At 48.6% G+C, this 27699-nt stretch overlaps 1 protein-coding gene across 1 annotated transcript; it reads left to right on the top strand.

The window, feature by feature from the left end:
- The first annotated feature begins 20890 nt into the window (after positions 1-20890).
- Positions 20891-24610, top strand: SELENOW (selenoprotein W). Its single transcript, XM_022585218.2, has 6 exons — positions 20891-21012; positions 22486-22510; positions 22615-22668; positions 22848-22922; positions 23029-23127; positions 24217-24610. The coding sequence occupies exons 1-5, from the start codon at positions 20966-20968 to the stop codon at positions 23107-23109; spliced, it is 282 nt and encodes a 93-aa protein (XP_022440926.1). The 5' UTR covers positions 20891-20965; the 3' UTR covers positions 23110-23127; positions 24217-24610.
- The last annotated feature ends 3089 nt before the right edge of the window (positions 24611-27699 follow it).

Genomic DNA, 27699 nt, shown 5'->3' with positions numbered 1-27699 from the left:
TATTTAAAGGATGGAGGCCATCTGTAGGCAGCAGCCTTAAATTGTGGTTAAGAGCATGGACTTGGGAGCTAGAGTCTTGATTTCAAATCCCAGCTCCGTTACATTACTAGCTGTGTGACCTCGTGAAGGTTACTTTACCTCTCTGTGCCCCAGAGTCCTCATCTGCAAAATGGACATAATGATAGTGCCTACTTCATTGGGTTATTCCGGGGGTGGATTCTGCACACAGAAGTGCTCAGGACAGGGTCCTGGCACAGAGTAAGCCCTAGATGAGTGTATTACAATGTTAGGGAAAAACAAAAATGGGAAAAAAAAAGTGTGGAAACTTGCAATCTGTGCCAAAGACTCCTCACACATGCTCTTTTGACCCACTGATTGCACTCTTGGGAACATGCCTGAAGGAAATGGCCGGAAACTTGGGGAAAAGCATAATGCAGAGGCAGGTCGGTCAGAGTGCTGTGTAGAATGGAAGGAAGCGTGGTAATGGCCGTGGACTGGGCCTGGCCACTCGGGGGAGGGAGGCCTCTGCAGCTACTAACCCAGGGGTCGGAAGCACGTGTAATAACTGGAATGTGTTTATGTTCTGCTCTTTTGTGGAATAAAGCAAACAGGATCTGCCCCCATCCATGCTGGGGTTCATTGAACTAACCCTGTGCCCAGAGTCTCTTGGGTGGGGGATTCCAGGGGATGCTTTTTCCATCTTCAGCCTTTTTCCAGCTTTTCCAAACTTTTTTAAAAATAGGAATTCAAAATGTGGACATAGATGCCTTGATGTGCTGTTTGGAAGATTAGAAACAGAAACAGTCCAAATATAGACAGTGGGAAATGGGTTTTTATAAGTGAGACGTCTACACAATGGATATTTCATCACCATTTAAGGAAAAAAACAGCTTTGGGGAGAATATTTTTTGGGGGGACGGGGAGGAATTTTTAATGATCGGCGGAAATACTTATGGTCCGTCTCAGAGAACTGTTAAATGGGGAAAGAATTATGACTCTAACTAGTTTAAAAATGTAAATAAACATAGGCAGAGAAAGGCATTTCGGAAGATGTACACCAGGGTTACCAGGGACTACGCTCGGATGGTGAATGATGCTAGATTTGTATCTTCCTTCTTAAATTTGCTTTTATGTATCTTCTCCACTTCACTGGGGCAAACCCTGGGTGGGCTTTGCCAACCTCCATCCACCCTCCTTACAGCAGGGGCTGGAGGCAGCAACTGCATTTCCCAGACGCCCTTGCAGCTGGATTCTAGGTGTAGAACAGGCCCCAGCGGTTAGAGTCCCTCCAGAGACATGGACGGCAGAAGTGACCCCAGGGTCACAGCCAGTACCGAGCGTTCTTGAAGCCCAGAGGTTCCCTGGAAGCAGGTGGGTTCTGTGCAGCCATCCTGGGCATTATCCCTAGAGCCCAGCCTAGGGCCCAGCCTAGAGCCTGCTGCCCCAGACTCCCTTGGTTTTGTAAGCACCTGATTCCCTGTATTAAATCCCTTCCTGTTTAAAACACCTGGAGTGGTTTCTAGTTAGGCTCTGATCCCTGCCCAAGATGCATTGTTTTTACGCTCAGGAAAGTAATTTTTAAAATTCTAAGAGCTTTCCGAGGTCTGCAAGAAACTAAACCATTTCTGTGACGTTTTTGCTGTGTTCATTTGCCATCCAAAGAGATGTTGGCCCAGAGAGGGCAAGGGGCTTACCCAAGACCACACAGTTGCTAAGAGTCAGGGGCCAGGCAGAACTTTGTCCATTCCACTTAGAGAGCCCAGCCTTCCATGAATGAGGCAGGAGCACAGATAGATAGATGGCTGAGGACACCTCCAACCCTTTGTGCTCACCTGCCCCACAAGTTCATGGCGGGGGGAGTGGGGGAATTGACCTATGGTCTAAAATCCTCCTGTGACCCAAACTCTAGAGTGACACATTAAGTCCCCCAGGCCAAAAGCCTGGCAACATCATGGATTCCTCCCTTTCCTTTAATGATAATGTCATTTAAACAATTTATAATTGTTCCATAATTAGAAGGCTGTCTCTGTCCCATGTCCTTGTTCTGGTCCCAGTGTGACAGGCGTTATTGTGCTCCCCCCACCTCATTTTTTCTTTACCATTGAGGAATCTGAAGCACAGACAAGGGAAGTGACTTGTCCAGATTTGAGATTCTACCCGGGTCATGTCCATTCTCCCTTTGAAAGAGCTCTTGCATTTGTCCCCACCCCCACTTACCAACCCAGGTACTAACTCCAAAATACCGAGTCCTCTCCTAGTAATTGACATTTGAGCAGAGACTGGAATAAAACAAGGGAGGCAGCAATGAAGATATGACAGGAAAAATTGTTTCCAGGTGGAGAGAACAGCCAGTGCAAAGACCCTGGGGTTGGGAGCCTCAGGAAGGGCAAAGAGACCTGGGCGCCTGCAAGCAAGTGAACCAAAGAGAGACTGTGGGATGTGAGGCCCGTGATGCAACCTGAGACGACATCATGCAGTGCCATTCAGACCATGTGAGGAGAGAGAGTCCCTCTGGCCGTGGTTGGGGAACAGACTGTTGGGGGCAAGAGATGAAGCGAGAAAGCAGCTGCAGTAGTCCAGGTGGGAGATGACGGTGCTGGACTAGGGTGGAATCAGTGGAGGGGAGAAGCAGTCAGATTCTGGATCCATTTTGAAGGTGGAACGCCCAGATTGGCTGAGAGGTTGAACGCCCAGATTGGCTGAGAGGTTGCACGCCCAGATTGGCTGAGAGGTTGCACGCCCAGATTGGCTGAGAGACCAAGGATGACACCGAGGATATTCTGGGTGGAACATTTGGATGGAGCGGGATGCTCGATGAGGAGATGGGACATAGATGGTTTGGGGAACACAGGTTCCAGGAAGTAAAGCACTAACCCGTTCCTGGCTGGTGAGGAGAGGCAGAGGGAGACAGAGAATGAGTGAGAACTGAACGAATGGAGGGGGAATAGTAAAAAGCTGGATAACTGAGATGGGGACAACTCAAGTAAAAGGGGGTTTGGGGCAGAGAAATTCGTATTGAATTTTGACCAGATCAAGCCTGAGTTGCCTATCAGGCTTGTAAAAGGCAAAGTGGCGGAAGTGGCCGGACCCAGGAGTTCAGAGGCCCGGTCGGGGAGAGACTGGGGCGGTCAGCAAGTGGGTATTGGTGGCATTTGAGGCAGTGGGAGCTAAGTAAACAAAAGCAGGAGGAGAGGAGAGAGGGGGATGGGAGAGGGAGGGAAGGAGGCGTGGAAGCGGGCGGGGATCCGCAAAAGGGACCCAGCAAAAGCGGCCAGAGAGGTGGGAGGGAATCTGGACTGCAGAGGAACCACTCCCACGAGGCTGGACGTGCCCCAGCAGGGAGGAGGGTTGGCCAGGAGGTCGGGTCCGGGATGGATCGCTGAGAACTGTCCTGGGGATCCAGGGCAGAGACGCCCCTGGTGACCATACCTGGAGCGGTCTTGTGGCGCCGCGCGTGGTCCTACGTGAACATTAACGTGCCCCTCTCCCAGAGTGTCGGGTGCGGACCGTCAGATGCAGGATCTCGGAAGTTCTAGACCCTAGCGAGTAGAGATGCTGGAGAGACGGTGGCCGCCAGGGGGGCGCCGAAAGCCCACACCCGGAACCGGCTGGCCTGGAGGTTCCCAGGCGACCCTAACTCCCCCTCACCCTTACTCAAGACCCCGCCAAGGACCACACTGCAGCAGGCGGGATAAAAGCTAGACCCCACCCCCCAGGCGAGGGGCAACGCTTTCTGAATGGGTGGAGCAGATCGGAGGCGGGGGTCGGCAGAGGTCCTCGACATGGAGAGGTGATGGAAGGGCGAGGGCCAGAGGGACCATAGGAGAGACAGGGATCCTGCCATGAAGGGCGTGTGTAGATCCCGGTGGGGGCGAGGGCAGGAGGGGCGGAGACAGTTACTCAAAGGTTCTTGTCACTTTGCTGTAGGCAAGGCGTGTCAGGCCTCACCTCTGACTACTCCCCTTTCCCACCTGTCCTGTACCTTCCCCATTTGCCAGGCAGAGACCTTACCCAGAACCCCTAGGGGCTGGCAGGCATCATTTCAGCCCATCCATCCATCACTGGATCCATCTATCCATCTATCAATCCATCCATTTCCATCCACTTATCTGTCCATTGGTCCATCCATTTATCCATGCAACCAAACATAAAGAGTGCATGCTGAACGGAGCCCGCGTTTCCGCAGAGCTGGAACTCCCGGCTCGGGGTCTCTTCCCTCCGCCATCAGGGAACTGCCCCGGAGCCCGAGGGGAGGGCGGCCTCACTGAGGCTACCGGCTCTGGAGGGGCCCCGGCGGCCGAAGCCGCGACAGTCCTGCAGACGGCGGGCCGGTTGTTTCAACAGGTAACTTAAAGACAAAATGGAAAAACAAGGAGGTTTGTGCCTGAGATCATGTTGATGTGAAACCAGGGATGGCCACCTTGTGCCAGCCGTGTGGATAAAAGGCTCTAGGTGCTGCAGCCAGGAGTCAGTGCTGAGCCTCTGAGGTGGGAGAGCCAACTTCAGGACACTGGTCCACAAGAGACCTCCCAGCTCCACGTAATATCAAATGGCAAAAATCTCCCAGAGATCTCCATCTCAACACCAGCACCCAGCTTCACTCAACGACCAGCAAGCTACAGTGCTGGACACCCTATGCCAAACAACTAGCAAGACAGGAACACAACCCCGTCCATTAGCAGAGGGGCTGCCTAAAATCATAATAAGGCCACAGACACCCCAAAACACACCACCAGATGTGGACCTGCCCACCAGAAAGACAAGATCCAGCTTCATCCACCAGAACACAGGCACCAGTCCCCTCCACCAGGAAGCCTACACAACCCACTGAACCAACCTTAACCACTGGGGGCAGACACCAATAACAACGGGAACTAAGAACCTGCAGCCTGCGAAAGGGGACCCCAAACACAGTAAGATAAGCAAAATGAGAAGACAGAAAAACACACAGCAGATGAAGGAGCAAGATAAAAACCCACCAGACCTAACCAATGAAGAGGAAATAGGCAGTCTACCTGAAAAAGAATTCAGAATAATGATAGTAAAGATGATCCAAAATCTTGGAAATAGAATAGAGAAAATGCAAGAAACATTTAACAAGGACCTAGAAGAACTAAAGAGGAAACAAGCAACGATGAACAACACAATAAATGAAATTTAAAATACTCTAGAAGGGATCAATAGCAGAATAACTGAGGCAGAAGAACGGATCAGTGACCTGGAAGATAAAATAGTGGAAATAACTACTGCAGAGCAGAATAAAGAAAAAAGAATGAAAAGAACTGAGGACAGTCTCAGAGACCTCTGGGACAACATTAAATGCACCAACATTCGAATTATAGGGGTTCCAGAAGAAGAAGAGAAAAAGAAAGGGACTGAGAAAATATTTGAAGAGATTATAGTTGAAAACTTCCCTAATATGGGAAAGGAAATAGTTAATCAAGTCCAGGAAGCACAGAGAGTCCCATACAGGGTAAATCCAAGGAGAAACACGCCGATACACATATTAATCAAACTGTCAAGAATTAAATACAAAGAAAACATATTAAAAGCAGCAAGGGAAAAACAACAAATAACACACAAGGGAATCCCCATAAGGTTAACAGCTCATCTTTCAGCAGAAACTCTGCAAGCCAAAAGGGACTGGCAGGACATATTTAAAGTGATGAAGGAGAAAAACCTACAACCAAGATTACTCTACCCAGCAAGGATCTCATTCAGATTTGATGGAGAAATTAAAACCTTTACAGACAAGCAAAAGCTGAGAGAGTTCAGCACCACCAAACCAGCTTTACAACAAATGCTAAAGGACTTTCTCTAGGCAAGAAACACAAGAGAAGGAAAAGACCTACAATAACAAACCCAAAACAATTAAGAAAATGGGAATAGGAACATACATATTGATAATTACCTTAAATGTAAATGAATTAAATGCTCCCACCAAAAGACACAGACTGGCTGAATGGATACAAAAACAAGACCCATATATATGCTGTCTACAAGAGACCCACTTCAGACCTAGAGACACGTACAGACTGAAAGTGAGGGGATGGAAAAAGATATTCCATGCAAATGGAAACCAAAAGAAAGCTGGAGTAGCAATTCTCATATCAGACAAAATAGACTTTAAAATAAAGACTATTAGAAGAGACAAAGAAGGACACTACATAATGATCAAGGGATCAATCCAAGAAGAAGATATAACAATTGTAAATATTTATGCACCCAACATAGGAGCACCTCAATACATAAGGCAAATACTAACAGCCATAAAAGGGGAGATCGACAGTAACACATTCATAGTAGGGGACTTCAACACCCCACTTTCACCAATGGACAGATCATCCAAAATGAAAATAAATAAGGAAACACAAGCTTTAAATGATACATTAAACAAGATGGACTTAATTGATATTTATAGGACATTCCATCCAAAAAAAATAGAATACACATTTTTCTCAAGTGCTCATGGAACATTCTCCAGGATAGATCATATCTTGGGTCACAAATCAAGCCTTGGTAAATTTAATAAAATTGAGATTGTATCAAGTATCTTTTCCGACCACAACGCTATGAGACTAGATATCAATTACAGGAAAAGATCTGTAAAAAACACAAACACATGGAGGCTAAACAATACACTACTTAATAACGAAGTGATCACTGAAGAAATCAAAGAGGAAATCAAAAAATACCTAGAAACAAATGACAATGGAGACACGACGACCCAAAAACTATGGGATGCAGCAAAAGCAGTTCTAAGAGGGACGTTTATAGCAATACAATCCTACCTTAAGAAACAGGAAACATCTCGAATAAACAACCTAACCATGCACCCAAAGCAATTAGAGAAAGAAGAACAAAAAACCCCCAAAGTTAGCAGAAGGAAAGAAATCGTAAAGATCAGATCAGAAATAAATGAAAAAGAAATGAAGGAAACGATAGCAAAGATCAATAAAACTAAAAGCTGGTTCTCTGAGAAGATAAACAAAATTGATAAACCATTAGCCAGACTCATCAAGAAAAAAAGGGGGAAAAAAAAAGAAAAAATGGAGAAGTCTCAAATCAATAGAATTAGAAATGAAAAAGGAGAAGTAACAACTGACACTGCAGAAAGACAAAAGATCATGAGAGATTACTACAAACAACTCTATGCCAATACAATGGACAACCTGGAAGAAATGGACAAATTCTTAGAAATGCACAACCTGCCAAGGCTGAATCAGGAAGAAATAGAAAATATGAACAGACCAATCACAAGCACTGAAATTGAGACTGTGATTAAAAATCTTCCAACAAACAAAAGCCCAGGACCAGATGGCTTCACAGGCGAATTCTATCAAACATTTAGAGAAGAGCTAACACCTATCCTTCTCAAACTCTTCCAAAATATAGCAGAGGGAGGAACACTCCCAAACTCATTCTACGAGGCCACCATCACCCTGATACCAAAACCAGACAAGGATGTCACAAAGAAAGAAAACTACAGGCCAATATCACTGATGAACATAGATGCAAAAATCCTCAACAAAATACTAGCAAACAGAATCCAACAGCACATTAAAAGGATCATACACCATGATCAAGTGGGGTTTATTCCAGGAATGCAAGGATTCTTCAATATATGCAAATCAATCAACGTGATACACCATATTAACAAATTTAAGGAGAAAAACCATATGATCATCTCAATAGATGCAGAGAAAGCTTTCAACAAAATTCAACACCCATTTATGATAAAAATCCTGCAGAAAGTAGGCATAGAGGGAACTTTCCTCAACATAATAAAGGCCATATATGACAAACCCACAGCCAACATCATCCTCAATGGTGAAAAACTGAAAGCATTTCTACTAAGATCAGGAACAAGACAAGGTTGCCCACTCTCACCACTCTTATTCAACATAGTTTTGGAAGTTTTAGCCACAGCAATCAGAGAAGAAAAGGAAATAAAAGGAATCCAAATCGGAAAAGAAGAAGTAAAGCTGTCACTGTTTGCAGATGACATGATACTATACATAGAGAATCCTAAAGATGCTACCAGAAAACTACTAGAGCTAATCAATGAATTTGGTAAAGTAGCAGGATACAAAATTAATGCACAGAAATTTCTGGCATTCCTATACACTAATGATGAAAAATCTGAAAGTGAAATCAAGAAAACACTCCCATTTACCATTGCAACAAAAAGAATAAAATATCTAGGAATAAACCTACCTAAGGAGACAAAAGACCTGTATGCAGAAAATTATAAGATACTGATGAAAGAAATTAAAGATGATACAAATAGATGGAGAGATATACCATGTTCTTGGATTGGAAGAATCAACATTGTGAAAGTGATTCTACTACCCAAAGCAATCTACAGATTCAATGCAATCCCTATCAAACTACCACTGGCATTTTTCACAGAACTAAAACAGAAAATTTCACAATTTGTATGGAAACACAAAAGACCCCGAATAGCCAAAGCAATCTTGAGAACGAAAAACGGAGCTGGAGGAATCAGGCTCCCTGACTTCAGACTTTACTACAAAGCTACAGTAATCAAGACAGTATGGTACTGGCACAAAAACAGAAAGATAGATCAATGGAACAGGATAGAAAGCCCAGAGATAAACCCACGCACATATGGTCACCTTATCTTTGATAAAGGAGGCAGGAATGTACAGTGGAGAAAGGACAGCCTCTTCAATAAGTGGTGCTGGGAAAACTGGACAGGTACATGTAAAAGTATAAGATTAGATCACTCCCTAACACTATACACAAAAATAAGCTCAAAATGGATTAAAGGCCTAAATGTAAGGCCAGAAACTATCAAACTCTTAGAGGAAAACATAGGCAGAACACTCTATGACACAAATCACAGCAAGATCCTTTCTGACCCACCTCCCAGAGAAATGGAAATAAAACCAAAAATAAACAAATGGGACCTAATGAAACTTCAAAGCTTTTGCACAGCAAAGGAAACCATAAACAAGACCAAGAGACAACCCTCAGAATGGGAGAAAATACTGCAAATGAAGCAACTGACAAAGAATTAATCTCCAAAATTTACAAGCAGCTCATGCAGCTCAATAACAAAAAAACAAACAACCCAATCCAAAAATGGGCAGAAGACCTAAATAGACATTTCTCCAAAGAAGATATACAGACTGCCAACAAACACATGAAAGAATGCTCAACATCATTAATCATTAGAGAAATGCAAATCAAAACTACAATGAGATATCATCTCACACCAGTCAGAATGGCCATCATCAAAAAATCTAGAAACAATAAATGCTGGAGAGGGTGTGGAGAAAGGGGAACCCTCTTGCACTGCTGGTGGGAATGTGAATTGGTACAGCCACTATGGAGAACAGTATGGAGGTTCCTTAAAAAACTACAAATAGAACTACCATATGACCCAGCAAAATCCCACTACTGGGCATATATCCTGAGAAAACCATAATTCAAAAAGAGTCATGTACCACAATGTTCATTGCAGCTCTATTTACAATAGCCAAGAGATGGAAACAACCTAAGTGTCCATCATCGGATGAATGGATAAGAAGATGTGGCACATATATACATGGAATATTACTCAGCCATAAAAAGAAACGAAATTGAGCTATTTGTAATGAGGTGGATGGACCTAGAGTCTTTCATACAGAGTGAAGTAAGTCAGAAGGAGAAAGACAAATACCGCATGCTAACACATATATATGGAATTTAAGAAAAAAAATGTCATGAAGAACCTAAGGGTAAGACAGGAATAAAGACACAGACCTACTAGAGAATGGACTTGAGGATATGGGGAGGGGGAAGGGTAAGCTGTGACAAAGCAAGAGAGTGGCATGGAAATATATACACTACCAAACGTAAAATAGATAGCTAGTGGGAAGCAGCCGCATAACACAGGGAGATCAGCTCGGTGCTTTGTGACCACCTAGAGGGGTGGGATAGGGAGGGTGGGAGGGAGATGCAAGAGGGAAGAGATATGGGAACATATGTATAACTGATACACTTTGTTATAAAGCAGAAACTAGCACACCATTGTAAAGCAATTATACTCCAATAAAGATGTAAAAAACTAAATAAATGAAAACAAACAAAACAAAACAACAACAACAAAAAAAGAGTGCATGCTGTATGGTTTCATTTATACGAAGTTCTAGAACAGGCCAAACTCACGTATGTATGGTGAGAGAGGATTGTGGTGACCCTTGTTGGGTAACTGACAGGGAAGATGCATGAGAAAACTTCCTGGGGAACCGGAAATGACCTATATCTTGATATGGGAGGTGGTTAAATGGTGTTATACATGTGAAAATTACACTGAGCTGTAACTTTTTTTTTTTTTTTAGTGTTTTTTGTTTGTTTTGTTTTGTTTTTTGCGGTACGCGGGCCTCTCACTGCTGTGGCCTCTCCCATTGCGGAGCACAGGCTCCGGACGCGCAGGCTCAGCGGCCATGGCTCACGGACCCAGTCGCTCCGCGGCATGTGGGATCCAGGGAAACCCTGAGCTGTAACTTTAATATTTGTGCACTATACTGTGTTAAAAAGGTAATTTAAAAAAAGAGGATGGGGCTTCCCTGGTGGCGCAGTGGTTGAGAGTCCGCCTGCCGATGCAGGGGACGCGGGTTCGTGCCCCGGTCCAGGAAGATCCCACATGCCGCGGAGCGGCTGCGCCCGTGAGCCATGGCCGCTGAGCCTGCGCGTCCGGAGCCTGTGCTCCGCAACGGGAGAGGCCACAGCAGTGAGAGGCCCGCGTACCTCAAAAAAAAAAAAGAGGATGGTCAGGGAAGGCCTCGCCTAGGAGGTGACATTTGAATAAACACTCCTGTCACCAGCACCACGGAAAGTTCCGAGGCTTCTGCAGGTACCGTATTCCTCAGTGTAGCCCGCACCAAAATACTTGCCCTAGTTCCTTTGGGTACCATATTCACCAGAATATGTCACACGAGGAGATTCCTGCCTCCTACCGTTTGCACCTGTGTCGGTGGCTCAGTATGCCCCATGTGAATGAAAGAGGCCTGATGAAAACTCGGTGGGACTTTGGACAAATCTGCCTCCAGTGGAAGAAGAGCCTATAAGCCCTACTTTACAACATTTAAAATTGGAAATATGCCCTTTCCCTTTAAGGATGTAAATTGGCTTCTGATCAGCCAAGGTCCAGTCTGCAAGGAAGTGAACCCCCTGCCCCCACTCTCCCCCCTCCAACTTGCCTGAATTCTAAGCGCCTGGTACTCGCCTAGAAAGAGATAAGAATTATCACAGGGAGAGTCAGATAAGAATTCTCCTGGTGTTAACAAATGACCTAGTTTGCATTCCTGTTTCACAGACATTAAAAAAATAATAAATTTATTTATTATTTTTGGCTGTGTTGGGTCTTTGTTGCTGCGCGCGGGCTTTCTCTAGTTGCAGTGAGAGGGGGCTACTCTTCGTTGCGGTGCACGGGCTTCTCATTGCGGTGGCTTCTCTTGTTGCAGAGCACGGGCTCTAGAGCGCACGGGCTTCAGTAGATGCGGTGCGTGGGCTCAGTAGTTGTGGCTTGTGGGCTCTAGAGAGGCAGGCTCAGTAGTTGTGGCTCACGGGCTTAGTTGCCGCGCGTCATGTGGGATCTTCCCGGACCAGGGCTCGAACCCGTGTCTCCTTCATTGGCAGGCGGATTCTTACATTTTTTATACCATTCAATTTTATCCATTAATATAAGAGACTCTCTAATAATCTTACTAAATATTTTCTTAAAGATACGTTTATCTGACAAATATTTACTAAGTGCTTGCCACGTGCCACTCACCACTTTAGATGCTGGACACATACCAGGAGGGAAGAAAAAACAGAAAAACACGGAGTGCACATTCTAGGCGGAGGAGACGGCTAACAGCTTAAAAAAAAAACAACAAAAAACTAAAGTAAGATACATAGAATGTCAAGGGCGTAAGTGCCATGAGAAAAGGGGGGTACAGAGGGCTGGAGGAGGTGTTGCAATTTTAAAGAGGGTGTCAGGGAAGAAATGACATTCGAGCAAAGATCTGAAGGAATTAAGGAAATAGCCCTGTGACTGTCTGAAGGAAAAGTGTTCTAGGCAGTGGAAACAGTAAATGCAAAATCTCTGAGGTGGGGACTTCCCTGGTGGGCCAGTTGTTAAGAATCCGCCTTCCAATGTTGGGGAACTAATACCCCACATGCCGTGGGGCAACTAAGCCTGCGTGCGGCAAGTACTGAGCCTGCGCGCTCTGGATCCCATGCACCACAACTACAGAGAAGCTCACGCGCTGCAACAAAGATCCTGCGTGCCGCCACTAAGACCCAACGCAGCTAAATAAATAAAAAGATCAAACAAACAAACAAACAAAACCCAAAATCTCTGAGGTGGATACATGCTAAAATGCAGACGAACCTCGAAAAAGTTATGCTAAGTCAGACACAGAAGACCATGTAGGGACTTCCCTGGAGGTCCAGTGGTTAAGACTTCGCCTTCCAGTGAAAGGGTGAAGGTTCATTCCCTGGTCAAGGAGCTATGATCCCACATGCCTCGCGGCCACAAAAAAAAAAAAAAAAAAAAAAGCATAAAGCAGAAACAATATTGTAACAAATTCAATAAAGACTTTAAAAATGGTCCACATCAAAAAAAAAAAATCACGTATTGTATGATTCCATTGACACGAAATGTCCAGAACAGGCAAATCCATAGAGACAGAAGGTAAATTAGTGGTTTCCAGTGGCTGGGGGGAGGGGGGGAGTGGGCAGTGACTGCTTAATGGATACAGGCCTCCTTTTGGGGTGATGAAAATGTCTTGGAACTAGATAGAGGTGCCGCTTGCACAACACTGTGAGTGTACCAAATGCTTCTAATGTTAAGTGTTAGATTAGGTGTATTTTACCACAATTAAAACACACACAACTCCCATCTCCCATCGCCACCATTTCCTATAAGAAATGATCACAAGACCATTTTTTAAAAATACAGGATGTACTCTGTGAATGTACCAAATGCCACTGAATCGTACATTCTAAGATGGTTAATTTTATGTGATGTGAATTTAACCTCAATTTTTAAAAAAGGAAAAAACTCCACAAAACCCCAAAAACCACTGAAGAGGCGTGTCAGTTTTGTTCCGGGAAGAGCAAGGAGGCCAGAGTAGTTGGAGCGTAGTGAGGAGGGCATAAGATCAGAGAGGTAAAGAGGGGGTCAGAACATCTGGGCCTGTGGTCCACAGTGACTTTGGGTGATGAAGCCGGGAGTGAGCAGACGCTGGTGGGGACCGGCGCCCCCTGGCGGCCGCATAGGGAACAGACTGTGAGGGAAAGTAGGGCAGGGCAGGAGCTCCCTGAGTCCTTCCCGGAGGTGGTAGGGTCTCCAACAGCGCCCGCAGGTGGAGGTGCAGAGGGGTGGGTACATCCGGGATACATTGTGAAAGTAAATCCACCATCACTGACTGATCTACAAAGAAAGAAGCCAATGGACTCCAAGGTTTTTTTTTGCCTGGTCTGGATTTGCCATTTCGAGATGGGGAAGACCGGAGAAGGAGGGGCCCAGAGGTGGGGTGGGCGAATCAGGACCTCAGGTTGCTGGTGCCCGTTAGACGCCCAATTGTCGGTGGCAAGTAGGCAGTTGGATGTAAAAACCTGGCATTCAGGAGCGGAAGTATGCATTTGGAATTTGCATTAATTATATCCCAAATCCATGAAAAATGCCCAGTCTCTCCGTACCTAGTGCAGTAGAGTAGAAATTTCATAAAGCGATTCCTGGCAGCCCCCTCAAGCCCACACACAATGGGACAGCGAACAACGTGGCGTGGTTTGTGTTTTAGACTTTTTCTTTTGCGTACCCTCCTCCCTCTGGGTCTGACCAGGGTTACCAGTTGTGTCAGAGTCCCCAAACCAGCCCCGTGTTCAGGGATTTGCTAGAAGGTCCTAGAGGAGTCCATATAGAGTTGATGGATTGATTTCTTTTGGCCGCGCCATGCGGTTTGCGGGATCTCAGTTCCCCGACAGGGATTGAACCCGGGCCACAGCAGAGAAAGCTGGGAATCCTAACTGCTAGGCCACCAGGGAACTCCCTAGAGTTGATTTATTATAGTGACATAGTAGGACACGCAGCAGATCATAATGGGAGAGTCTGGAGAAATCCGCGTGCAAGATTCCTTATGTTCACTCCCTCCCATGAGGGCTCACCCTGAGCACGTTTCCCCAGCAATGAAAATGCGGCAATGTGTATGCAACGTTTCTGCACAGAGAAGCCCATTAGAGGGACTTCCCTGGTGGCACAGTGGATAGCACTCTGCGCTCCCAATGCAGGGGGCCCAGGTTCTATCCCTGTTTGGGGAACTAGATCCCACATGCATGCCGCAACTAAGAGTTTGCATGCCACAACTAAGGAGCCCATGTGCCGCAACTAAGACTCGGTGCAACTAAATAAATATTTTTTAAAAAAGAGAAGAAGTCCATTAGAGACTCAGGACCCAAGCGTTTTGGGGAGGCTATTCACGTAGGTACCCTCTACCCAGCATGTACCCAAATTCCAGACTTCCAGAAAGCAAGCAGACATCAGCAACATAAACCATGTTGTTTCATACAGTCTAGGCAGACTGAGCATTCTTATCTTTAGGAAAGTTTCATATCCGTGGAGGAAAATGTTTGTCAGCCAATTTCCCCAATGCTAGGCGAGGGCCAACCTTGCATGCAGACTTTTCTAAGGCTAGCAGACCCAAGACTGCTATAGTAACTGCTTCTGACACTCTAGCTCCCTCACCCCCTTGATGCCTGCAGCTTGAATCTTTATCTCTCCAAGAGGCCAAGTGGCAGTGATGGATTTGAACAAGATGAGAAGCCAGATAAGAAAAAAAAAAAAAGCATAAGCTCTAAAAGAAGATATAAAACCCTTCAACTTCTCTAAGAAAATAGAGGAAGAAATTTTAGTGACACCCAAAATCATGAAGTATAATTAAAGGAAAAAATACACTGGACTCATCAAAATGAAAGTCTTGCTCTTCAAAAGACACTGTTGCAGAAAGGAAAAGGCAAGCCACAGACTGGGAAAACATTTGCAAAACAGATATCTGACAAAAGACATATCTAGAATATATAAAGAGCTCTTACAATGTAATAAGAAGAAGACAACTCAATAAAAAATGGGCGAAAGATCTGAGGAAATAGACACTTCATCAGAGAAGACATAGGACTGGGAAATAAGGGCATGAAAAGACTTCATTAGGGCTTCCCTGGTGGCGCAGTGGTTGAGAGTCCGCCTGCCGATGCAGGGGACACGGGTTCGTGCCCCGGTCCGGGAGGATCCCACATGCCGCGGAGCGGCTGGGCCCGTGAGCCATGGCCGCTGAGCCTGCGCGTCCGGAGCCTGTGCTCCGCAACGGGAGAGACCACGGCAGTGAGAGCCCCGCGTACCGCAAAAAAAAAAAAAATTAAAATAAATTAAAAAAAAGACTGATTCTCCCAAGTGCTGGCGAGGATGAGGATGGAGCAACTGGAACTCTGGCGCCCCTGCTGGTGGGAATATGAACTGTTACAACCACTGTGGACAACAGTTCGGCAGTTTCTTGAAAAGTTAACCATACACCCACCCTCTGATCCAGGGCTTCTACACCTAGGTATCTACAAGAAAGCAGGTGGCCGTGCAAAGACGTATGTGCATGAAGGTACAGAGCAGCTTTGTGAAAAGCTGAGGGAGCCCCCCAGGTAGGACCAAGCCCTGAAGTTCACGGGGCTCCCGGGACGGGTCTATCGGCAGGCGCTGCTTCTAATTGCTAAAACCTCAGGCCTTGGGATGGGCTCGGGGCTCAGGGCAGCCAGCACCTCATGGGGAGGGCGAGGCTCAGCAAGGGGTGGACTTGCCAAGGCCACCCATCCAGGTCTGGCTCTTGGGACCTGCAGGTCCCACGTCAGCAGTCCCAGAGAAGGCAGAGTGTGGGGAGGAGCGAGGAGGTAACCCCAGACGGCGAAGGGCACCCTGAGGTCACCGTCCTGTTCCTCACGTCCCCGATGTAGGGCTTCCCCCAACCCCCGCCTGGGCTCACGGTACCTCGGTTCGTCACCGCCCCTGGCCTCCTGCTCCTGCGTGTGCAGCACCTTGGGGCTGTTGGCGAAGATGCAGGTGGGGTGCAGCACGGCACCCTGCTTGGTCTCGGTGTGGGAGATCTGGAGAAGCTGAAGGTGGGCGCCGGTGACAGAGGCCTTGGACCTGCTCTTCCTGCTGCCAAGTTCCCTCCTCCTCGTCAACTCAAAGTCCCCTCCTCCAGGAAGCCCTCCCTGACCTCCTCCCAGGCTGGTCAGATGCCCCCTTTGGATGCCTCCAAACTTAGCCCCGCCCACTCTGGGTCTTCTCCGTCTGGGGACAACATATATCAGGGTCTCGGTGAATGTTTGTTGAATGAATGAATGAGTGAATAGTACTAAACAGTTTGGACCTGTCTAGAGGGCACTGGGGGGCCCACAGAGAGGAGTGACAAGGTCAGGTCAGTGCTTCAGGACACGCTCCAGGCTCTCTCTCAGGCGGGGGCCTCTGCACGTGCTGGTCCCATGAATGGTGGAGTCAGGGTCCTCCCCAGACAGGCCCGGTCTGCGGAGGGCTCAGTGGTCGTCCCTGGGGTGGGGGTGGGGCGCACAAGGAGGAGCCAACAGCCTCAGGGAGGCCCTGGCCCCGTGTAGAACGACAGTCAGATGGGGTGCCCCGCCGCTAGCCTTACCTGCATCAAGGTGTTGAAGACATTGAAAGCGTGATGGGGTTCCAGGTCACTCTCCAGGGCCACCAGATTAGACACAGAGTCTCGGGCAGCGTCTTCCCTGGGGCAGGGGTGGGGCAGAGGCTGGACCTCCTGGCTTCTCGGAAGTCCAGGCCTCCTTCACCCCTTGGAGCTTTCAGGGTCCCTGACAACTCCCCATCCCACCTGGCCCACCCCACCTGCCCACCCCCCTTTTCTCCGTCTTGCCGACAGGAAGGTGGTTCAGAGCACAGGCTCCACAGCCAGACAGAGGGGTCATAACCATGCTCTGTGCCTGGTGTGACCTCATCCAAGTAACTCAGTTTGCCCATCTGTAAAATGGGATAACACATTTCCTGCCATTTAGGCCCGAAGGAAGCTTTTGTTTCATTGTGTATTTAATAACAGAGCTGCCTTCCCTGATCTATTTACAAAACTCCCCAGCCCAGCACTCCCTGCCATCCTTCCTGGCTTTATTTTTCTTCCCAGCACTCACTATGCTGTAAATAAATAGGAATCCTTATTTATTTATGATTTCCCGTGTCCGTCTCCCTGACCGTAACATGAGCCCCAGGAGGCAGGGACCATGTCTGTTTACTGCGTGTGCCCGAGCCTGGGCGTGGGTCACTGTGAGGCTGTGAGTGGGAGCCTGCATGTGCTGTGTGATTGGGCTGCAGTGTCTCTGCCTGGGTGTGTCCCTGGGGTGGTGTGTGGTTGTGCAATGGTGTTCATGCCCAGATGCATCCAAGTGAGAGTCTGTCTGGGTTATTGGTAGGTTAATGTTGTGTGTGTGTGTGTGTGTGTGTGTGTGTGTGTCCGTGGGCATTACTGATCATGTCTCTGTGTGCAGCTGTGCGGTTGTGTATCAATGTCCGTGGCCAAATTCAGCAGTGTGTGCTCTGTATACAATTGTGTGTCCCAGTGAGCGGGATCTCTGGGTGAGCTGTTGTGTCTCTGTCCGGATACATGTGTGTTGTGTTATTGTCCAGGGTACAGTTGTGTGTTCTATCACGTGGCCGGGTAGAGGCGGCAGCCATAGTGCGTGAGTTGCGCATTTGGAGGTATAGTTGTTGTGACCCTGGCTGGGTAGGGGCTGGGCTGTTGTATAGGGAGAGCCTGGTGTGTTTTTGTGTCATTGTGTAGCAGAATAGAGGTTTGTGCTGTTGCGTTGTGTCTCTGGCCGGGCTGTGGTTTGTCTGGATGTGCAATTGTATAGCCAGGTAAGGGGGAGAGCTGTGTGTTACCATTTGTGTGTGTGTGTGTGAGAGAGAGAGAGTGAGCAAGGGATGCATTCCCAACCCCAGAAGCATGACTACTGCCTCCAGCCTCCTCCACTCCTGGGCAACAGAGACCTCTTTGTTCTCAGTGGCAGAAGGGGGGCCAGTCAGTTTTGTTCAGTCAACAAAACAGCCTCTGAGCATCTGCCCCGTGCCCAGCCACTTGCTGGGTGTGCTGAGAAAACGTCAGACCTGGGACAACCAGAGTGGTTGGGGCAGTGATGGGGGAGCCCCACGCGGACCCTGGCCAGCCTGCGGGGTTTGGGTGGCCTTCCTTGAGGACAGCATTGTTAGAAGATAATTTTGGGGAAAAAAGGGAAAATCATGACTCATACAGATCTAAAATCGAAAACATGTTAAAGATTTCACTTAACACAGGTGTTATAACTGGTTCAAAGGAAAATCAACAAACAGACGCATTTATAGATCAGGAATATTGAAACAAAAATGCAAATAGAGGCAAAACATTTGGGGGGGTCTTATGGTCTGAATGTTTGCGTTCCCCCGAAGATGATGGTATTAGGAGGTGGGGCCTTTGGGAGGTGCTCAGGTCATGAGAGTGGAGCTCTCGTGAATGAGGTTAGTGCCCTTATAAAAGAGACTCCAGAGACATCCCCTGCCTCTTCCATCAGGTGAGGACACAGCGAGAAGGTGGCAGCTATGAACCAGGAAGAAGGCCCTCACTCAACCATGCTGGCATCTTGATCTTGGACTTTGAAGCCTCCAGAGCTGGGAGCAATAAATTTCCGTTGTGTATAAGCTATAAACTGTAGTATTTTGTTATAGCAGCCCAAACAGACTAAGGGAGAGAGGGTTGTCCCTCCACCAGACAGAATTCATTTGCACGCCTGTACAGAAGAATTATTTTGTAATGTCACTTATCTACAATTTATGGAGTTGCAAAACAGAACCCCACAGAATCAGATAACTCTGAATGGCTTGTTACAGGCTGAATTATGTCCCACCAGGATTCATACGTGAAGTCCTAACCCCAGTACCTCATAACGTGACCTTATTTGGAAACAAGGTTGTTACAGATGCAATTACTTAAGATGAGGTCATACTGGCCTAGGGTGGGCCCTAATCTAAAATGACTGGGTCCTGGCAATTCCCTGGTGGTAAGACTCCGCACTTCCCCTGCAGGGGGCATGGGTTCGATCCCTGGTCAGGGAACTAAGATCCCATATGCGACGTGGCATGGCCAATAAATAAAATAAAATAAAGATAAAATAAGAAAATAAAGTAAATAGGGAAATTTGGACACAGACATGCACACAGGGAGAGTGCCACGTGGAGTTGAAGGCAGATGTTGGGTGGTGCTCTTAGGAGCCAAGGAACACCAAAGGTTTCCAGTGAAACACCAGAAGCTAGGTTCTCACAGACTTTAGAGGGAACTAACCCTGCTGACACCTTGATCTCTGCCTCCTGGCCTCTAGAACCGTGAAATAAATTTCTGGGGTTTAAGCCACTCAGTTTGTGGTGTTTTGTGATGACAGCCCTAGCAAACTAATACAGATGTAATATGGAGAAGGTATAGTTTATCACGACACAAAATTTTCCCTACGATATGCTGGAGCTGATTTCTGGAGGATGAACAGGGTCAGGCAGTAGGAGGGGGTAGAAAGAGCATGCGTAAAGTCCCAGAGGCAGGTGATTGGGTGAGGTCCCTGATTCCACGTGGCTAAGGCACTAAGAGAGGGGCAAGAAGGGAACAATGGGACCAGTCAGGGGCAGAGCATGCTAAGGCTTGGGGTTCTTTTGCTTGTTTTCTTGGCCAAGCTGGGCAGCTTGCAAGATTTCAGTTCCCCCACCAGGGACTGAACCCCGGCCACAGTAGTGAAAGCCCGGAATCCTAACCACTAGGCCACCAGGGAACTCCCAAGGCTTGGGTTTTTGTTCTGAGGACCCTGGAAGCCTGAAAAAGACCTCTATTTATGGGACACTGACTAGCCCAGCCACATGTTATCTGCTCTACATCAGAGGCTCATTGTATCTTCCCAAGGCCACTGAGATCAGAGGACACACAGCCAGCAAAAGAGGTGGGGTGGAACTTGAACCATGTCTGCCAAGTGCCCCAAGACGTCAGGGTCACAGCAGGTGAGAACCAGCAGATCAAAGACAGAAGCTGCGGTGGGAAGACCTCGGGCAGAGCTAAGAGCAGGGACTTTGTCTATTTTTTCACTGCTGTATCTTCAGAACGTATGACTGCAGGTAGGTACCCAGTACGTATTTGTTAGATGGGTAAATATTCTCTGAAGGTGATTATACCCATCTTCCGGAGGAGGAAACTGAGTCTCAGAGAAAGGCATCGCGCCCTAAGCCTTTAACTCAGCTGCCAGCTGCCAGCTTCCAGCACTCTCTTGCCACAGAGAGGACTGGAAGGCGCAAAAGGGGGGGTTGCCAAGCTGATCAGGGCGCCCGGGTGCGGATGCCAGGCTTTAATAAGGCAGCGGGGGCCCTGGAGCGCTCACTGGAAACCCCAGCTTCAGGGGCTGCCCTGAGTACCCCAAATCCTTTCGGACTCAGCCCTCTCGGCCTCGCTGCCGCCCTCGGCCTCCCCCCGGCCCCGCCCCCGCCCCCCAGGTCCTCGCGGCAAAACCACCACCTTCGCTTGTACTTCCGTTTACTCCTAGTAGCAGTTGGCCCTGAACCCCCGCCCCGCGAGGCCATACCATTCCAGGCCGGAGGGGGAGATCCGGGAGGGGGCGCGCAAAGGCTTCTCCCGGGACTCCCACTGCCGGTATGCTCCCTGGCCTCACAGGGCGAGAGGAAGGAGATTTGCGTCGGGGCCCTCAGGGTGGTGGTGGGCCGTAGAGCCCCCTTCGTCCCCGCTGTGGGGCCTTTCTCCCCTCATCCCCCCCCGCGGCGTTGGTCCGCTCTGTGGAACGCCCAGTACCAGGCCTCTCTGCGCATGCTCCGCCTCGGAGCTCCCACCTCGCCTTTTCTCGCCGGAGTGCTGATCGGGTGTTCGGACTGTAGCGGATGCTCCGGTCCGGAATCATGGCTCTTCCCGTTCGAGTCGTTTATTGGTGAGCACGAGGGCCGGAGGTCCCCTCTTCGAATCCCGCCCGGGCCCCGCCCTGTCCTAGCGGAGCTGGGCGCTGGGGACGTCGGGGGCAGGACCCATGGGGATCCTTCCACTGGGAAAAGGATTCCGTAGGGGTGGGAAACAGAGGGCGTTGATTTCTCTGCCCTCCCCGCCCCCAGTTTGTAACATTCTAGATGTCTCAGGTCACAAAAGGTAGAACTGCGACACGTGTGTGTTGTTTTAACCCCCCCGATTCCGGGACTCAGTGTGGGGAGCAGGTGGGGGTCAGTGTGTAATGGGAGAGGAGGTTCCGTCAGCGCCTCGGTTTCCCCTCCCCCAGTACCTGGAACAGTCGTGGGGTGGGGCCGGCCAGAGTCAAGAAGGTTCGAGAAGTTTCCGGCGTGCGTTTGGCAAGGACTTGAATGCATACAGTGGATGCCTTTCGCTGCTAACCCTAGTCTTTTTCTGACCTCGCTTTTCCCGTCTGTAGAGGGAGTGATCTTAACGTTACCGCGGAGGGAATACTGTGTGTTGGGTGTTAAACATTTGATCTGATTGTTCCGTTCAGAGTGAAAAAGTGCCAGGTCGGCAGGGAATGTTCTGTCCTGTAGGCTTCTTGATCGCCCTGGCCCCTAGGACCGTGCTGGCATGCACAGGCATGCTGGCCTGTAGGCGCTGAATAAATACATGTTAAGTGAATTTCCTTTCCCGGAAACCCCTTGAGTGGGGGTGGGGGAGGGTGTGTATCTAGCTCCATTTTACAGGTGAGGAAACTGAGGCTGGGAGTGGGGCAGTGGCAGGTCGGTAGCTCGAGGTTCAGGCTGCAGATCACAGATTACCCGAATCTGGGTCCACTGGCTGTCATGTCTGTGAGATGTCCAGAGGGGGTTATGAAAGGCTCAGATCTCTCACAGCATTAGTGGTGTCCCTGGCCGCTCGGTCACGCAGGGGGTGAAGTGAAATTTTGAGGCCCGGGGTGGGGGTGGGGGGGCCTGTGCACCAGACGCCAGTTCCAAATTAGCCTCCCGTGGGGGGTTGGGGAGGCGTTTAAATTTCATCCTCGGGCCTGGCAGGGCCTTGGGGATCCAGGAATAATGGTTTCCCTTGGACGGGCGGGGGTGGAGCTGTTATTTCAGCAGTTGTCCTAACCCAGTTCTCTCCATTGCCTCCGCCTCTGCTCTGCCTCATGCTGTGGCCTCTCCTTGTCACCCCTTGTTTGAATTTCCTCGCGTGGGTGGCTCTCTCCTTCCTGTGCCCCTGCCTCCCCATCTGTGTGCTGCCCCCCAACACTCGGGTGTGTCTCTCCTCTCTCTTGAGGGTGTCTGTGCCTTGCTTGGTTTTGTCATCTGTGTCCCTCTTCATCTCTTCCTGCCCCCCCCCATTTCCCTCCATCTCTCTGCTCCTGCCTCTCCCTGGATCCCCACCGTCTCCCTCTCTCTCCCGGGACCCACTCTCTTGGACACTCTCCCACCAGTGGCGCTTGAGGCTACAAGTCCAAGGTAAGCAGAGTGGTCCCAAGAGGCACCCCTGGAAGATGGGGGAGGGGGGCTAGCTGGCGTGGCTCCTGTGGACCCCTGTTGTGACCTCCCACCCCCTTTTGCAGTATCTTCAGCTTAAGAAGAAGTTAGAAGATGAGTTTCCTGGACGCCTGGACATCGTGGGTCCTGGGGATGGGGAAGGAGTCAAACATGGGTCATGTCCGTCCTTCAGCCCTGGATGGCAGTGGGGGTGGTGTGGGTCAGCCCCACCCTTCGCCCCCATTCTCCATTCCTTGGGCAACGGCGGGTGTCCCCAAGAGGGCATCTCAGCCCTGCCAACACCTCTCCCTCTCCCCAGTGCGGCGAGGGGACGCCCCAGGTCACCGGTTTCTTTGAAGTGTTGGTAGCGGGGAAGTTGGTTCACTCCAAGAAGGTATGTCTGTCTGTCCATTCTGCCCCATTTGGGGCTAGTGGGGTTTTGGGACTGGGGTTGGCATCTTGGTCCCAGCTCATCCCTCGCCTCTTCCTCCCTTCTCCAGGGAGGCGATGGCTATGTGGACACGGAGAGCAAGTTTCTGAAGCTGGTGGCTGCCATCAAAGCCGCTTTGGCTCAGGCCTAATGGGCCCTGAGGGCAGAGGTGAGGGGGACCCGGCGCCTAGACGACAATTGACACTCCTGTTCCTAACGTGCTCCAGACCCGAGCACTAGTGTCCAGCCCAATACCAGAACAAGTAGCGGTTTCCATGTTGTTCTCTGGACCATACAACTGCTTTTCAGCACTTTCTGAGCCTGCTTTTCAATTTTCAAGCCTGTACGTTCTAGATGAGCCCCAAACCCAACCTGTCCTGGAACTGGGCCCTGGTTACTAACCTAGGCCATAACCAAGCTCTGGCTCCTGGCTTTTGAGAGCCTAGAAGCACTTTCTGCACCCCTCTAGGCTTGAGTGCCAGTTCCCACCCCACGGTGTGCTAGCACTGAGTGTCCTGTGCCAGGATACTGTGGACCCAGGTACCTGCCCCCAGCATGCTTTGCACCAGGAGCCTGGTTCTCAAACGCTTTGAACTCAAGTTCCATTTCTTATCGTCCTCACTAGAGCAGAGCGAGGTTGCTTTCAGTGGGAATTTGGATCCGCAAATTTGAATTAAAGCAGTACAAAAATATGAATGTCTTGCCTCCTGTGCAGGTCTGAAAAGAAGTGAGTCTCCCCAGATTAAAAAAAGAAAATCAAGAATTTCATAATTCCAAAGCTGCATGAGCTGGCGATGTGTGGGCTGTTGCTGTGGGGCGGGGGTGCCACCTTTGTGGGGTTTGAACTCCTAAAGACAAACGGCACATCCCTTGCATAAGCACACCATTTGCCGCCTCCAGACTGTCAGTAACTCAAGGCATTTGCTTAAATCAGCACAAGGTTTGCTTGGATTCCAGAGGAGTCCACCAATGGGTGATTTCATCTAAAATAAGCAAAAATGGGATTTATGTAAGAAAAGAAAGGGGGAAGAATGATTCTTGTTCGCATGGTTTTTGAGGGCAGTTTCAGGAGTCTCGAGACCACCGTCAAGCTCAGCGATTCTCTTGAAGGACTCACAGAGCTCAGCAGAGCTGTTTTACTCATGGTTGCAGTTTATTACAGCGAAAGCTTAGAGATTAAAGTCAGTGAAGTGACTCGCTTTAATCTGGCCTCTCTCCCTGTAGTCTGAAGCCCCCTCTCCCCCTTCTCTCTGTGCAGTCCAGTGACCTTGGCCCAGCCCCTCTCGGCAGACGCTTCATGACAGGAAGGACTGAAATGTCTCGTGGACGCCTGGTCCTTCCCTGATGTTCTCACGGCTGCCGGTTGGGGTAGAGATGGACACCCCTGGTCTTTGCCTGCGTGTGTGGGAGTGTGCGTGTGTCCCCAGGAGTCTAACTTTGCACGCTGGTCCTGCTTCTTCCTCCCCCCGCCCCGTCCCTCATCTCCCTGCACCCCACCATGTCTTCCTTCTACCCTCTGGTGTTTGGGGCGGTCCTGCTCCAGGCTTCCTTTTCAAGGGGAAGCTGAGAGCGGATCAGAATGGGTGAGTCTCACATTTCAGCAGTGATTGCAGCGGTTCACAGCTCAATAAATGTTGATGAAGTTAACAAAACGTGCCTGTGTCTGCGTGTGTCCATTTTACCCTGGAACCTCCTCCCCCTGGTCTCCAGTCCAGGAAATGAGTGATTTGATATGTACAGAGCTGTAACTAACTTCAGGGTTGAACTTTCAGTGGTCCCCAGAGCCAAGGTTACGGTGGTCTCTGGATGCCACCTGGAGTTGCGTGTAACCATCACTGGTGTGAGTCCTCCAGGGTGAAGTGGGTCCCCGGTTGCTGTGTTCAGGAGAAAGCTGGCAGTGATTGGAAGAAAGGTGCTGGGTGGTGTCATAGATCGTGTTTTGGGGCCCTGTATTTATCCCCTCCTCGCGTGTATGCCCTACCCCCTTTACCGTCCTCACACTAGAGGTGAGCTGTGCGTCCTCACCTCCTAACTTTGGGTTTGATCACATGACTTGCTTTGGCCAATGGAATGAGGCAGAAGTAACGGGGGTCAGGTCTGCGCCTGGGTCTCAAGATGCCTTGTTGTGCCAGTGTTGGGAACACTGGGAAGTGCCTGGAGGTCTCAAGGGCCCACTTCCTAGTATTTCATGTGACAAGACTAAGCGTTAGGGGCGACCGGCCACTTTTGCACAAACCACAGTTAGTTCATGTTTTAAGAACTCCATCTCGACCTTATCCCAGCTGGTTACAGTTACGGAGCCTGAAGATGTGTGCGAGTCACTGAGGTTTTAAAAACTAACGTTAGGATCCATTTTGTAAAGGGTACGTCCTGGCGGGTATTAATAAGTAAAGGTTTCAAAATTTAAAATAGGTTCTTTCAGAAGTCCTTTCACTGAGGGCCATTATATCTTACATGCATCTGCATATCCTGAAAAGTTGATTCAAATCATTAGGACATACGAACAAAACTTAGTCTGTATAAAATCCACTAGAATATTTATAAAAGGTGCCCCAAACAGGAGGATGGTATTTTTGTTCTAACGGCTCTCACCTTCATTGTGGGCTGACAAATCGGGAGCTCTAACAGTTCTCCTACAAAAACTGTGGAAAATACTGTAGCAAATGAACCATGCCTGGTTATGCCTCAGTTCACCCTCTCTGAGCCAGGCCGTTGGGTGGCCTGGGTGAGGTGAGGAAATCCACTAGACACTACAAAGAAGCACCTGGAAGCAAAAGTCCCATCTCGAAGGTTTCTAAGTTGGAGACGTCTAAGAAACCACAGCTGGAAGAGACCAGTCATTGGGCAAAAGATAAGAGGATAAGTGTCTGAAAATTAGAAAAAATCACAGCCTCAGAAATACTTTTTTCTTTAAAAATAGCTTTACCGAGATATTACATACCATGCAATTTACCCATTTAAAGTATACAATGTTCTTTAGTATTTTCACAGATATTTGCAACCATCACCACGGTCAACTTCAGAACATTTCATTACCTCAGAGAGAAACCCCCGCATGCTTTAGCACCCCTCCAATCCCCAGCCCCGAGCAACCACTAATCTACTTTCTGTTTCTATAGATTTCCCTGTTAAAATGGATTCATACAATATGTGGTCTTATGTGTCCGGCTTCTTTCACTCGGCATAATGTTTTCAAGGTTCATCCATGTCATGATGATGTAGCTGGCATCAGAACTTCATTCCTTTTTATGGCTGAATAATATTCCACTGAATGGATAGACCACATTTTGTTTATCATTTCATCAGCTGATGGGCATTTAGGTTGTTTCTACTTTTTAGCTACTGTGAATAGTGCCTTTATGAACGTTCGTGTACAAGTTTTTGTTTGAACACCAGTTTTCAGTTCCTTTGGGCATACACCTAGGAGTGGAACAGCTGGGTCAACAGCAATGATTTTTTTTATAACCTTCCTGGCAGAAGGTCACATGAAGACCGTTAGATTCCCTCAGAATTGAGGAACTCTTAATGCTTTTGATGGTCATGAAGTCCACACTTACCTCAAATATAATACAATTCTAACCCGATGAACTCTCAAACCTTGAGCCGCTCGTTCTGCGAGGACAGAAATTGTTTCTCCCCTAAGACAAATGCTGATGACCCATGAGACTGTGCCTGTACTCCATGGGTCCATTCCCAGTGACATCTGGGAAAACTCCCATGACAGCCATCAATAATAGCGACAAGAAACAAAGACCCCACACGTCTTCATTTCTAATGATTCTGACAGTTCTCGTAGTAAAACAATTCTTTGGAGGTTTAGATCTAAACCGGGTAGGTGGAGACAGACCACAGAGAGAGGCTGGTGAGCAACTACGCCTCGATGGAGCTTGATCTTAACCCCGCTGGAGTCTGCATGGTGTTATCTTCAGCTCTCCATTTGGTTTAGCCAAGTCACATTATGCCACCATTTGATAATTTAAATGACAGGGCTTCCCCGGTGGCGCAGTGGTTGAGAGTCCGCCTGCCGATGCGGGGGACACGGGTTCGTGCCCCAGTCCGGGAAGATCCCACATGCCGCGGAGCAGCTGGGCCCGTGAGCCATGGCCGCTGAGCCTGCGCGTCCGGAGCCTGTGCTCCGCAACGGGAGAGGCCACAACAGTGAGAGGCCCGCGTACCACAAAAAAAAAAAAGGAAGTAGATGACATAAGACTCTCAAATCCTTTGTTTAAGCAAGAAATCTGGTGGGTCAGGCTAGGCTGGGTTATGCTTCAGTGGAAATACACAAAACCAAACCCAAATCTCAATGGATTAATGCAACACATGCAAAGCCTTCTCCAGGGCAACTGTCCTCCCTGCACCCATTCAGTGGCCTAGAGAAGTACTGTCCAATAGAATTTTCTGTGGTGATGGAATTTTTCTGTATCTGCTCTAACACCATGGCCACTGGGCACATGCCACATAGTGCTTTCGAGAGCTTGAAAGGTGGTGGATGTGACTGAGGAACTGAATTTTTATTTTACTTTATTTAAACACATTCAAATTCATGGCAACTGTGGCTAGTGGCTATCTTATTGGATAGTGCAGATCTAGACAGATGGACACTGTTCTCCTGTTGCTGCACCTGGACCCACAGCATCCTTAGTCCGCATGGCTGGAAAAGAGCACAAAGAGACACGTGCTAGCTCTTAAAGACATCAGCCGGGAAGTGACGCCCGTCACCTCTAGTTACAGCCGATTGGCC

This window comes from Delphinapterus leucas, chromosome 20 (genome assembly GCF_059928025.1).
Source record: "Delphinapterus leucas isolate spDelLeu-1000000601 "Yukka" chromosome 20, BTC_Dleu_Yukka2, whole genome shotgun sequence".
Classification (NCBI taxonomy): domain Eukaryota; kingdom Metazoa; phylum Chordata; class Mammalia; order Artiodactyla; family Monodontidae; genus Delphinapterus; species Delphinapterus leucas.
The sequence above is the reverse complement of the archived record's forward strand: the minus strand, read 5'-3'. Positions and strand labels throughout refer to the sequence as shown.